This window comes from Rhincodon typus, chromosome 13 (genome assembly GCF_021869965.1).
Source record: "Rhincodon typus isolate 14 chromosome 13, sRhiTyp1.1, whole genome shotgun sequence".
Classification (NCBI taxonomy): Eukaryota; Metazoa; Chordata; class Chondrichthyes; order Orectolobiformes; family Rhincodontidae; genus Rhincodon; species Rhincodon typus.
The window spans coordinates 31,914,998-31,928,124 of record NC_063344.1 but is presented as its reverse complement, the minus strand read 5'-3'; the positions used below and the strand labels follow the sequence as shown (position 1 = coordinate 31,928,124).

Below are 13,127 nucleotides of genomic sequence, written 5' to 3'. Positions count from 1 at the left end.
CTCCAGTCACTACTAACACTACATTCAGTTTCAAGAACAATGTCTATGTGTTGCTGTCCTGATTTTGCAATTGGATTAATATAACCAGTTCTTTAAACACATTGTAATCTGTTTGTTTATAAAGACTCAGAGAGCAAAAACAAAGGTTCAGCTCCCTGAATTAATATTACTAAAATCAAGAATCTTATTCCAACATTGGCATCTATGCCCCTATTGATTGTTAGAAGGTGGTTTACTTTAAATTGCAGCAGAAGAAGGGAAACTATATACATGCAGCAGGCTGCATTCTTGTAACTCGATGAGCTGAAGGGTCTACCGTGTCTGTATGATTCTATGTATGCCAAAGCATCTTCTTGGCTCTGCCTGTTATTGGGCAAGATATAGGGAAGGCTAGTGGTCTACTTATTTCACATGTGCAGTATCAAACACTTAGCTTAAATTCCATAACGTTTACATGATTTATTTAAAAATTTAATTTCTCACATATGCATGAAATATTCAAGGAAACCTATGGAATAAGATACTCATTCCACTTGGAAGGTAAGTCTTCCAATGTACTTATTTAACTTAATGTTTCTCAGGTTCCCATTAATAGGCTAATTTCGTATTCCACTTTCTATGAAGAATCTGGACGATATTTTAAGCTTGTTATACACAACATTTACATGAATTAAAACACTGTAATTATCAACCAAAAATAGATGAGGAAACTGTTGGAAATTGATTTCATGAAATAGCTCTGCAGCAATTTAAAAACATTTCATTGTCTTGGTACATTTTACCTTGGAGAAGTCTTTGATATGAGTTCTGAAACTCTCTGCATGTAATCAGTGGCAAGCACTACAATTTCTTCATCCTCTGAAAGGTTATCATGGAATATTCTATCCAGTAAATGTTTCCACTGAACCTGTTAAATGTAAAAAACTGGTACTTTCATCCACAATTACAGGTGAGAAGATGAACTCTGCAATAACTCTGTCAATAAACAAAAGTTACTCACAGTTGGCGCAATGCGCTGCAACTCTCTCAAAGTGATCTTGTTGTACATAGTATTGATGTCTCTTCTCAGAGTATCCGATTCCGAAATTGTTATCTTTAATTTTTTTAAGGAAAATAAATTAAATGAGATATTACCACAAAATGCATTGTTACAACAGATAGTTTCCTTAAACTGACCTGTTACTCACATTTCAACAATAGAAAAAACACAAACACAGATCGTTATTAGTTGATTATACTGACAATGCAGCAACCACAGTGGCAGTCCATTTAACTAATTCCTCAATAAGATTTGCAATTCAAGTTAAATCCATCAATATGTGGACTGTTCGATTTGGTCCTGTGTAGAAAACAATCTCAAACCAACAGTGCATGCTTTGAGGCAGAATTCCCAACAGTCGCCATTCATGTTTGCACACTGCATTACTGGATCAAAACGTATTTTTAGGTGGTGTGTGTTTTTGCCAAAATTCTTCCTGTTGCTTATGCAATAAAATTCTGTTGCTACACATTAGTTGTCTTCGAGCAAGTTTTCATTGATGTATTTCTTTTTCTATATCACACTGAAAACAAGAAGATCTCTGGCGAATTGATTTAGAATTTGTGAAATAGACCTGAAATTGGAATCATACAAAGGAGGTCACACAGCGCACGATGTCTGTGTTGGCTCTTTTAAAGAACTAGTCGTACTTCCCTGTCAATTTCTACTTTGAATGTTATTGTTGAATTTGCTTTCACCACCCTTTCAGATTGTACATATCAGGTTGCTGCATAAGATTATGAAATTCCTGTGCTCCATTCTTAATATTGGTCTTATCGTTGGATATTGGCTCATTTTTCTATGAAATGGACCTCTGGCTGCTTTTCCTACCATACATTTCTCTTTCATTGATCCTAACATAGCTTGACCATATTTTACAGATCATTCAAAATAAGTTAGTATGTTTTGTGTTCATGGAAATTTCCTTTTGATCTAACATAATAATTTAGCACTTAATCTAACATACAAACATATAAATTAAGTGCAGACATACAGTTCCAGAGTGACACAATCCGATCGCACCCCTTGCAACCCCCCGACCCCAAGAGAAAGTATTTCATCTCATCTCTGTCCTAAAAAGGTGACATCTAAGTTTAAAATAGCGTCCCCTAGTTCTAGACTTACCCATAAGAGTAAACAGCTTTTTCATATCTATCTTCTCAAGACCTTTCAGGATCTCATAATCTTCAAATTGCCCCTCACTCTTTTGAACCGAAGTGAAAGTAAGCCCATCTATCAAATCTTTCCCCATAAGACATTCCAGGCATTAATCTGGTAAAGCTCCCCTGAACTGTTCCTACTGCATTTACATCCTTCCTTCAAGAGACCAAAACTGTACACAGTATTTCAGATAACATGTTTGCTTTTATGTTCAATTCCTCTTGTAACAAAGACTTGCACCCCATTAGTAAAAAGTTGAGCGCCCAGTACAGACCCCTGCATGCCTCCACGTGTCACATCCTGCCAATCTGGAACAGACCCACTTATGCATTCACTGTTTTCTGCATGCCACCCAATCTTCTATCTCTAATGATATGTTACCCATTACATAAAGAGCTCCTACTTTGTGCAATAACCTTTTATGTAGAATCTTAGTAAATGCTTTCTTGAAATTCAAGCACAGTACATCAACAGTCTCACTTTTATTTATATTACTCATTCAAATAATTCCAATAAATTGGATAAACAGACTTTCACGAAACCATGCTGACTCTTCGTGATTACTTTGAGTGTTTCCAAGTGCCTAGTTAAATTTCATTAAAGATCCATTTGAACAAGTCTCCCAAAACAGATGTAAAGTTTACTGTTTTTTGCCTCTCTCCCTATCATATTGTAGTGAATCTGAAGTAAATGTTGATTAAAGAAGAGTTCCATAATCGTAAAGCCCAACAATATTTAGTAATATCTGTGGAATCCTAGAATTGATGATGTACATTATTTATAGCATACTTTTGTAGCATTCCATTTACCTTTTCTTATGAGCAGCAATTATAACTGTAATTAGGAATGAAACAGGAATAATCAATTTGTATAAAATGTATATATGCTGAAGCCTTACAATAATCCACAGCCAATTTGTAGTTTTACTTACATTTGCCAATTGCATCTCTAGCTGTAATATCTCTTCAGTCTTCTTTTTGGCATTACCTCCCCCAAGCAGACGTACTAATTTTTCCATCAGATCTTTGTACGCTATCAGAATCTGGTCAATAAAAAATGTGTGCCATTAGTGGATAAGATACCAATAAAATATTGCAGGTTTTTTTTAACTGAGCATTTTTCTTTTTCTCAAGGGCTCGATGACCCCTTCAAGTCAGAATGAGCTCTGGAATTACTCATTCATAGAGTAGCTTTTTAAGATTTATAGAGAATTCTCATTCTCTGTGGGGTTCTATGACCTGTAATCAATCTGATTGTGTAACTTACAAAAATTGTAAGCACTGGTTTATTTCCACAAATGGAAATACCTTAAGAGATTTTACAAAGAGAATTTACAGCAACAATTTACCAAACTGTGACCAGAATTTTAAGTGGTGCCTTCGACTCTTCTTGGCACTTATAAATTCCAGCAGTGGCAGGATGATGTCCTTAAGTGGGCAGTAATTGAGGTGGGTAAGCAGCAGGCACAGTGCTGCTGTCATAGAGCCCACTTTTACTGCCTACCACCACCCTCCATCCCTGCACAACTCCCCACCCCACTCTCACCTGCCAGTCTGTGCTGGTGATGGAGGTGTGTAAAATCCCACCCTATGGCACTTTAGTTGCTGGACCATTTAAGACTCTTCCATTCATTACAGAAATTTTAAAAATTCTGAATAAGCATTAAATATTTACATAATGGGGAAACATGTTTTCACGGAAATAAGGTCTCATTTTAAAGTATGGATGTATTAAAGGCCATTAGATGAAATAGGTAGCCAGAAATATTATCCATATTTTTAAAAAATAAGGTATTCATATTGTGTGCGGTGTAATTGTTCAAACTCTGACACTGAAAATTGAAATCAGAGTTTTTTTTTAACGGGAAGCCTCCTTTGATGATGATGATTGTAAATGTTCTACATGCAATAAGTCAGGAAATTCAAAAAGTGATTTGTACTTTCTCAAGAGCCTCAGAGTGTGATACTCAAACATGAGATCTGCAATTACAATGCATTGCAGTCCACCATTTTGGATGGTGGCAACACTTGTAAAGACAGCCTGTTGGAAGTCAAAGACTAACACCTGCAATTTAGTGAACTGGGGCTTGTGCTTTTAATTTTAATCAAAGATTGACAGCATTTGACAAAATACAACACAAAGTGGGTTTCCATTGCTATCTGAACAATGAAGCCATTTTTTTTGTCTATAAGTGCAGTTAATGTTGAAAATTTGCCATCATTTGCACTTTCTATCACAAGAAGTAGCTCAAATCCAGTTCTCAGCGAGGCAACAGCTCACATGTTTCCATCAGTTACATCAATTGTTCAGTTTGACTCAAGGAAACCACAAACGGGAGAAAAATGTAGAAATGTACAAAATTTTATAGCTCAAACAAAGCAATGTACATGATTTTCCTTCCAAGAAGGGTCAATAATCATGATAAGCATGATTTCTTAATCAAGCCAGTGTCCAAGAACCTGATGCTTGCCATTCAGTTAAACTGTTGTAATTAAGTCCTCCCTCCTTAGATTGCTAGAATTTGACCTCATCAAATCAATCAGGTAGCACAGAGACTATCAGGCAGCTTGCAATAGTAAGAAACTGTGACAAGGACAAGTTACAGTCAGGAACAGTGGCAGTGGGGCTCTGTTGCAGACTCAGGTTGGTAGGTGAGCTGCAGTCAGATGGTGGGGCAATGGGGTTAGGGGTTCTTCTCACGCAATTCAGTATTTTTCAGGGGCCAATCCCTGGCATTGTCAAGGTGACAAGGTGGTCAAATCTAGGGATTGTTTCATTTAATTCAGTTGCTGTGGGAATGGGTACAGTTATAGGGGAATATCATAGATTGTGACTTGGTGGGTTATTGGAAGTGATTGTGTGGTCTTGCTAGGAGGTTTATGGCAAATTATGGTCACTTTAGCCTTGATATTGGGAGGGTGCAGGACCAGCAAGGTCATGGGCTCTTCAAAAGCCATGGGCACCAGGGATAAAGGAGGCACATTAATGCTGATGTAAAGGAGCTCAACCAAAATGAGAGTGAAGGGTCACAGAGCCTAAAGGATTCAAACAAAATAGGAGACATGAAGAATAGAAGATAATTTTTGGGTCAAAGGCAAGTCATTCACATGAATGCAACGTTGGAAGTTCACCATACTGATCTGAAAACCAATGGAGTGAAATGTCTCACCGTGGAAAATAGTACCTCCAAAGAAGGAGGAGTAAGTAGCTGTCTTTTCTCAAGGGGGTGAAGTACAGCACTGAAAGGTGAACCCCTCTATAGAGTAACTGCATTTGTTATGACTGTTCTAATTAAAAAATGCTATTCATTTGCCTTCAATTCACAGTCAACCTAAATGTTATTTTTTGTGGGATCCAGTTCAGAAATATACTGCTAATGATTACTTCATGAGTGTATTATGCCCACTGATTTTCAACTCAGCTCAAAAGATTATGTGGAACAAGGCACTCTCAATCATAACTGCATCTTACCAATTGGAGTAGGCACACAGTCCCAAGGGCTTGAAGCTAATGCACTACAGCTGCCGTATCCTCAAAAACAACAGGAAGCTTACTTGGACATGAATACTGACGTAGGTGAAGGTTGCTGTGGGAGGTTGAAACTCCTCAGACCAGTAGGCCATTTGTTGCATCAAGACTCTGCTGCCATTCAATGAGAATATGGCTGAACTGATAATTCTCTGCTCAATTTTTCTGTCTTAATGCCGTAACTCTTACTGATTGAAAATCTATCTTTGCCTTGAATAAATTTAATGACCCAACCCCTACCACCTTCTGTAGTAAAGAATTCCACTGGCGTCTGGGAGAAGAAATGTTTCCTCATCTCTGTTTTATGTGGACAACCCCAGATGCTGACATTATGCCCCCTCATCCCAGATGCTTCACAAAGTGAAACAACCACTCAGTGTCTATCCTGTCAAGCCTCCTAAGATTCTCATATGTTTCAAAAAAACTGCCTGCCAATCTCCTCAACACCAATGAGTACAAGCAGACCTACTCAACCGCTAAAGAAAATCACTTCAGCTCTTTTCAAGAAACATTTATCTAAACCACCTATAGTCCCAAATGAAAGTGATGCTTGGCCTAACTCCATGAATTGGAAGATATACCAAGAAGTCTGGGGCCTGCATTTGGAGTGTCACTTTGTGTACCTTTCCCTCAAATAGCAAAATCACTTTTAAGGATACCAACCATCAACAGTGACACACAAAGTAGACAAACACGAAACTTCACAGGATATTTTTTAAGTAGTCATTGCAATAAATTCATGTCAATAAGTGGTTTGGGCTGTGATAGTCTGAAGAAATCAATGGTAACTAAGTGAATTGCAAGGAATATAAAAAGGAATTCCTATTGAGAAATCTTTTAATTTGTTGGCAAATTCATTAGAACACAAGAAACAGGAGGAAGAAAAGCTTATTTGGCCCAGACACTTCTTTCTACGATCCAGCCTGATCTTTAAGTCAAATCATATCCTTTCTGACCCCCAAACAAAAAATCATTTACCTACCTCTTAGCTAAATCCCACTTCACAACTAAATCAGGAATGAATGTAATTACCTCCTGAACAATTCACCAGAGAATTTACCACAAGTGGTGGGAGACTACTGCATAATTCAATAATTATGTTTAAGCTAATAGCTCCCTAGGATAGTGCTCATGTTCTCTAATTCTTATGTCGTACTTTTTCATAAAGTAATGCTTTACATCAACTTATCTGTTTATTAGATTATTTTAAGAAAATTGAGTTGAAGTCACCTTAATTTTTTGTAATAGTAAATTTAAAATCCTTGTGATCTCTTCATTAAAAGAATGTGAATCTGGAATCATTTTACTGCAGTTCTCTGAATCCTTTCCACTGCCTCAAAATCATCTTTGTGTATGGTAATCATACTTTGATGCAATACTCATGATGCTTTATAAAATGTCAGAATCACTTCCTTAGATTTATATTCTATGAACCTGCTTAGATTTCAGGTCGTGTTATTTTTCTTTGCAGCTGGTGTCATACATTTTGCATTGATATCTGTCAAACCACATTTTTTAATATGAAATGTCATTTATATTCTGAACAGTTTAAGTTTTAAGATTGAACTCTGCGACTCTGCTGATCACAGCTGTCCAATTAGAAATACTATCACTGATCTATTTTAGCTTTTCAATTATGAAGTCAATTTATTATCCAATTTACAACATCTTCTTTTATCATAAGACCTTTCATTTTAGACATAAGTCTCTTTTGAGGCTCTGTATCAATTGTCTTCTGAAATTTTAGATTATTAATTCCCATCCACAAATTCTGTTACTTCTCATCTTAGTTCTTTAGGTGATTAGAATGAACTCTTTCAGTGAGATTGCTACATGTATTCTATATATAGGTTAATTTTGAAGTTAATTCTTCAATAATCTGCACAAACCCATGTGCTACACACAAAATTTTGCCCTTGAAAATGATAAGTTCTCTCGCTGTCATTTTGATGGTTTCATAAGTTTCAAGCTGCTGACAAACTGTTTTAATGGGCTCAAGATATTGAGAGGGAATCTTAGGTAAAGTGTCATAGATGAAATGAACAGACACCAAAACCACCTAGATGAAGCTCAAATTGGAATATTGTTTCAGCTGATTGATTAACTAAAAGTAAATCGAGCAACAGTTTGACTAACAATGATTAGAATTAGTAGAAGGTAACATAGAGGTAAAGTCATTAGATGTAGAAATCTAATACCTCAGGGGGGTTGGTTTCAAATTCCATCATCGTACGTGTTCAAGTTTGAATTCAATAAACTCAGAAATTAAAAGCTAATGGAACAGTGACTATACAATCGTAAAAATCTTTCTGATTTACTAATATATTTTTTAAAAAAACGAATCTGCTGTCCTTCTCTGATCTGGTCTGCTTGAGACTCCAGACGCACAGTAATGTCTCTGACTCTTAACTGACCTCTGTATGGCCAAGAAAGCCAATCAGTTCAAGGGCAACAAAGACCAGCCTTGCAGTGAAATCCGCATTCCATACAAGAGTGAAAAAAGCTGTAGCCAAATATGTCAACAAAAACCAGCCTGAATGTATGCAAAAGTGGAGCTACTAAAAACCCTTTCTCCACAGATCTGGTAAAATTCATCACTATTTTTTGCAAAGATAAAGCAAAGAAAGACTTGCCCGTATATAGTGCCCTTCAGGACTTCAGAACTTAGCAGAACACTTTACAAGTACCTTTAAAAACATTGTAATATAAGAAATGCAACAGCCAATTTGTTCACAGCAATGAACAACATACAGCAGTAAGATAATAACCAACTAACCTCCTTTAGTAATTTTGGATATGGAATAACAATTGTACAAGACCAAAAAAAATCTCCCCAGATCATCTTCAACTTGTACCATGCTGTATTCTACATCCAACTGAAAGGGCAGGCAAAGTCTTAGTCACATTTAACGGGTGCTACTTAAGACAGTACAGCACTTCTATATGTTTGCACTAAGATGTCAGCCTAAATTATGTGCCAAAATTGCTGGAGCACAACATTCCGATAGAAATGTCATTCTGCTAAATGCTGTATTAGAAATATTTCTATATATTTTTCTTCATTCAAAGCAGCCATCCAAGTGACCATCTTGCATTGTCAGCAGCTTTCATTTTTTACAGAATATTTTACAAAACAAAATTTTTAAGGCTCTAGGGATGTAACTTCAATGCAATTGAGCAGAACACTTTCACGCTTGTTGTTAAATGCGCAACAGATAGGAAACTGCAAACCAGTGTGTATTAGTATTGTGCACAAAATGAATGCTTTCTATTGCTTCTGTCACTGAATTGGATTAACATGTGGGTGCATCGAACAACAACATGAATTTATTTTCAATTCTTATGCTTGTGTTAGTAAAGTTTGAGCTATCAGTTATCATGTTTTTGTTTCCTGGCATGAATAAGGTGAAATATTTAGTAAAAAGTGTTTAGCAGCTTTTGATGCAATTCCCCTTCCTGGCGGTGGTGAAGAGATCGTGACAACGGGAAGTTATCAGGCAAGCTTGCCCAGGAGAGACATTTACCTCCTTCTTGCCACCTCAACGATTAAGAGCTGGGTAAAAAGATCTATGGATGACTTTCTCAAATCACCAGCAATTAAAGCCCTTATTTCCAATTATTGGCCACTTGAGGGCCTCAACTCCCCACCTTTCCAATCAATTGCCTCCCCAATGGGAAAGAAAAGTGGCTCGTTCCCCAACTGGGAAACCATGGCAACTTGCCTGCCTGACAAGTTGGGTTAGAACAAAGAACAATACATCACAGGAACAGGCCCTTTGGCCCTTCAAGGCTGCGCCGCCACATTTTGGCCTTCAGTACTAAAACTGTATTCACTTACAGGATCTGTATCCCTCTATTCCCTTCCTATTCATGTATTTGTCCAGGTGCTTCTTGAATGCTACTATTGTGTCTGCTTCCACCACCTCCTCTGGCACTGCGTTCCAGGCACTGACCACCCTTTGTGTGAAAAACTTGCCTTGCACATCTCTTTCGAACTTCCCCCCTCGCATCTTGAATCTGTGTCACCTAGTAATTGACTCTTCCACCCTGGGAAAAAACCTCATACTTTCCCCTCTATCCATGCCATTGACAATCTTTTAACTTCTTTTAGGTCGCCTCTTAACCTCCTGTGTTCCAGTGAAAACAAACCCAGTCTAGCCTACCTTTCTTCATAGCTAAAATCTCCAATACCAGACAACATCCTGGTAAACCTTTTCTGTACCCTGTCTAAGGCATCCACGTCCTTCTGGTAGTGTGGTACCAGAACTCTACGCAATATTCCAAGTGGTCTAACTAAAGTCCTACAAAACTGCAGTATAACTTGTCTATCCTTATACTCAACATCTCTTCCAATGAAGGCAAGCATGCCATAGGCCTATTTTACTACCTTTTCTACCTGCGCTGCCACCTTCAGTGATCTGTGGACTGCACACCCAGATATCTCTGCAGATCAAGGTTCTGTCATTCTCTGTATAATTTGCACCTGTACTTGACACTCCAAAATGCATCACTTCACATTTGCCTGGATTAAACTCCATCTGCCATTTTTCTTCCCATGCCTCCAACTGCTCTATATCCTGCTCTATCCTCTGATAATCCTCCTCACTAACCGCAACTCCACCAATCTTTGTATCATCGCAAACTTACTAATTAGACCAGCCCTGTTTTCCTCCAAATCATTTATGCAGATCACGAACAGCAGAGGTCCTAGTACTGATCCCTGTGGTCACAGTCCTCCATTCTGAAAAGCATCCTTCCACTGCTACCCTCTGTCTCCTATGACTAAGCCAGTTCTGTCTCCATTTTGCCAGCTCACCCCTGATACCATGTGACTTCACTTTTTGTACCAGTCTGCCATTAGGGACCTTGTCAAAGGCTTTACTGAAGTCCATGTAGACAACATCATCATGCTTTTCCCTCATCAATCATCTTCATCACCTCCTCAAAAAACTCAAACAAGTTAGTGAGGTACGATCTCCCCTGCACAAAACCATGCTGTCTATCACTAATAAGTCCATTTGCTTCTAAATGCATATAGATCTTGTCCCTGAGCGTCTTTTTCAATAACTTCCCTACCGCTGACATGAGACTCACAGGTCTGTAATATCCTGGATTATCCCTGCTACTCTTCTTAAACATTGAAACAACATTTGCTGTTCTCCAGTCCTTTGGGACATTGCCTGTGGCCAAAGAGGATATAAAGATGTCTGTCAGTGCTCCGGCAATTTGTCCTCTTGCCTCCCTCAATTTTCTGGGATAGATCCCAACAAGACCCGAGGACTTATCTACCTTAATACTTTTTAAGACAAGCAACATCTCTTCCTTTTTAATAGAAACTTGGCTTAGAAACTCGACACTCCCTTCCCTGAGATCATTCTCCAACAATTCCTTCCCTTTGGTGAATACCGACACAAAGTATTCATTTAGGACCTCACCTATCTATTCTGGCTCCATACAGAGATTCCCTCCTTTGTCCTTGAGTGGGCCAACCTTTTCCCTAGCTACCCTGTTGTTATTTATATATGTGTAAAAAGCCTTGGGATTCTCCTTAAAACTGTTTGCTAACTACTTTACATGACCCCTTTTAGCCCTTCTAATTCCTTGTTTAAGTTTTTTCCTAGTTTCCTTACATACTTCAAGGGTTTTGTCAGTTCCCATCCTCCTAGACCTTACGTATGCTTCCTTTTTCTTTCTGACCAAGGTCATAACATGCCTGGTCATTCAAGCTTCATGTAACTTGCCATACCTATCCTTCCTTCTCGCAGGAATGTGCCTCTCCTGAACTGCTGTTTGTAATACTCCCGCATGTCCGATGTAGATTTACCCTCAAATAGCCGCCTCCAAATAAAATTCTCCAGTTCCTACCTAATATTGTCGTAGTTTGCCTTCCCCCAATTTAACACCTTCATCTGATGACTGCTGTTATCCCTACCTATGAGTATATTAAAACTCATGGCATTATGACCACTATTCCTGAAATGTTCCCCTACTGAAACTTCACTCACCTGGCCTGGCTCATTTCCCAAAACCAGGTCCAGTATAACCCCTTCCCTGGCTGAACTGTTTGCATATTGTGTCAAGAATCCCTCTTGTATGGTCCTTACAAATTCTGTCCCATCCAATCCCCTAGCACGAAGTGAGTCCCAGTCAATTTGGCGGAAGTTAATGTCACCCACCACAACAACCCTGCTGTTTTTACATCTTTCCAAAATCTGTCTACATATTCTCTCCTCTATCTACTGCTGGGTGTTGGGAGGCCTGTAGAATATCCCCAGCACTGTGATTTCACCGTTCCTAGTCCTGAGTTCTACAAAATTGTCTCACTGCATGAGTCCTCTGATATATCCTCCCTCAGTACAGCTGTGAGATACTCCTTTACTAGTAATGCAAGTCCCCCACCCCTTTACCCCCCTTTCTATCACACCTGAAACATCTAAATCCTGGGAAATTCAGCTGCCAGACCTGTCCCTCTTTCAGCTAAGTCTCTGTGATGTAATAATGTCATAGTTCCAGGCACTAACCAAAGCTCTGAGTTCATCTACCTTGCCTATTATACTTCTCGCATTGAAACACATGCATTTCAGACCACCTCCCCTGCTCTTTTCAGCAGAGTTTCCCTGCCTGTTCTTGTTCTCAGTCATGTTTGCCTTGGTTTCTACTTCTCCCTCAATTTCTGCATCAACTGCCCTACTCCCCCTGCCACACTACTTTTTAAACCCTCCCCAACTACTCTACTAAGTATCCCCTCAAGGACATCAGTCCCGGTCCTGCCCAGGTGTAACCCAGCCAGAAGCGGTCCCAGTGCCCCACAAGTCTGAAACCCTCCCCTGTCACACCATCTTTTCAACCATGTGTTCATCCTGTATATCCTGCTGTTTCTACTCTGACCAGCTCGTGGCACTGGTAGTAGTCCTGAGATAACTACCTTCGAGGTCCTACATTTCAACTTTCTTCCTAGTTCTCTATATTCTGCTTTTAGGACCTCATCCCTTTTTTTAACTATGTCATTAGTACCAACTTGTACCATGACCACTGGATGTTCACCCTCCCTATTCAGAATGTTCTGCAACCATTCCAAGACATGCAGGACTGAAACACACCATTCTGGACTCTCAGATAACAAGGTGTAGAGCTGGATGAACACAGCAGGCCAAGCAGCATCAGAGGAGCAGGAAGGCTGACGTTTCGGGCCTAGACCCTTCTTCAGAAATGGCTTTGCAGTGGGGTTAAAATTGTTTCAGAGATAGTAGGAACTGCAGATGCTGGAGAATCTGAGATAACAAGGTGTAGAGCTGGATGAACACAGCAGGCCAAGCAGCATTAGAAGAGCAGGAAGGCTGACATTTCAGGCCTTTTCTGAAGAAGGGTCTAGGCCCGAAACGTCAGCCTTCCTGCTCCT

General features: G+C 39.0%; 1 protein-coding gene across 1 annotated transcript in view; it reads right to left on the bottom strand.

Moving 5' to 3' along the window:
- Positions 1-13,127, bottom strand: part of LOC109930325 (endothelin-converting enzyme-like 1) — a 103,812-nt gene that overhangs the window by 55,125 nt on the left and 35,560 nt on the right. The window contains exons 3-5 of the mRNA XM_048604476.1: positions 3,132-3,242; positions 1,001-1,093; positions 783-907 (exon numbers count right to left, since the gene is read on the bottom strand). Of these exons, the coding sequence (XP_048460433.1) occupies positions 783-907; positions 1,001-1,093; positions 3,132-3,242 (329 nt within the window). The remainder of the gene's footprint in view (positions 1-782; positions 908-1,000; positions 1,094-3,131; positions 3,243-13,127) is intronic.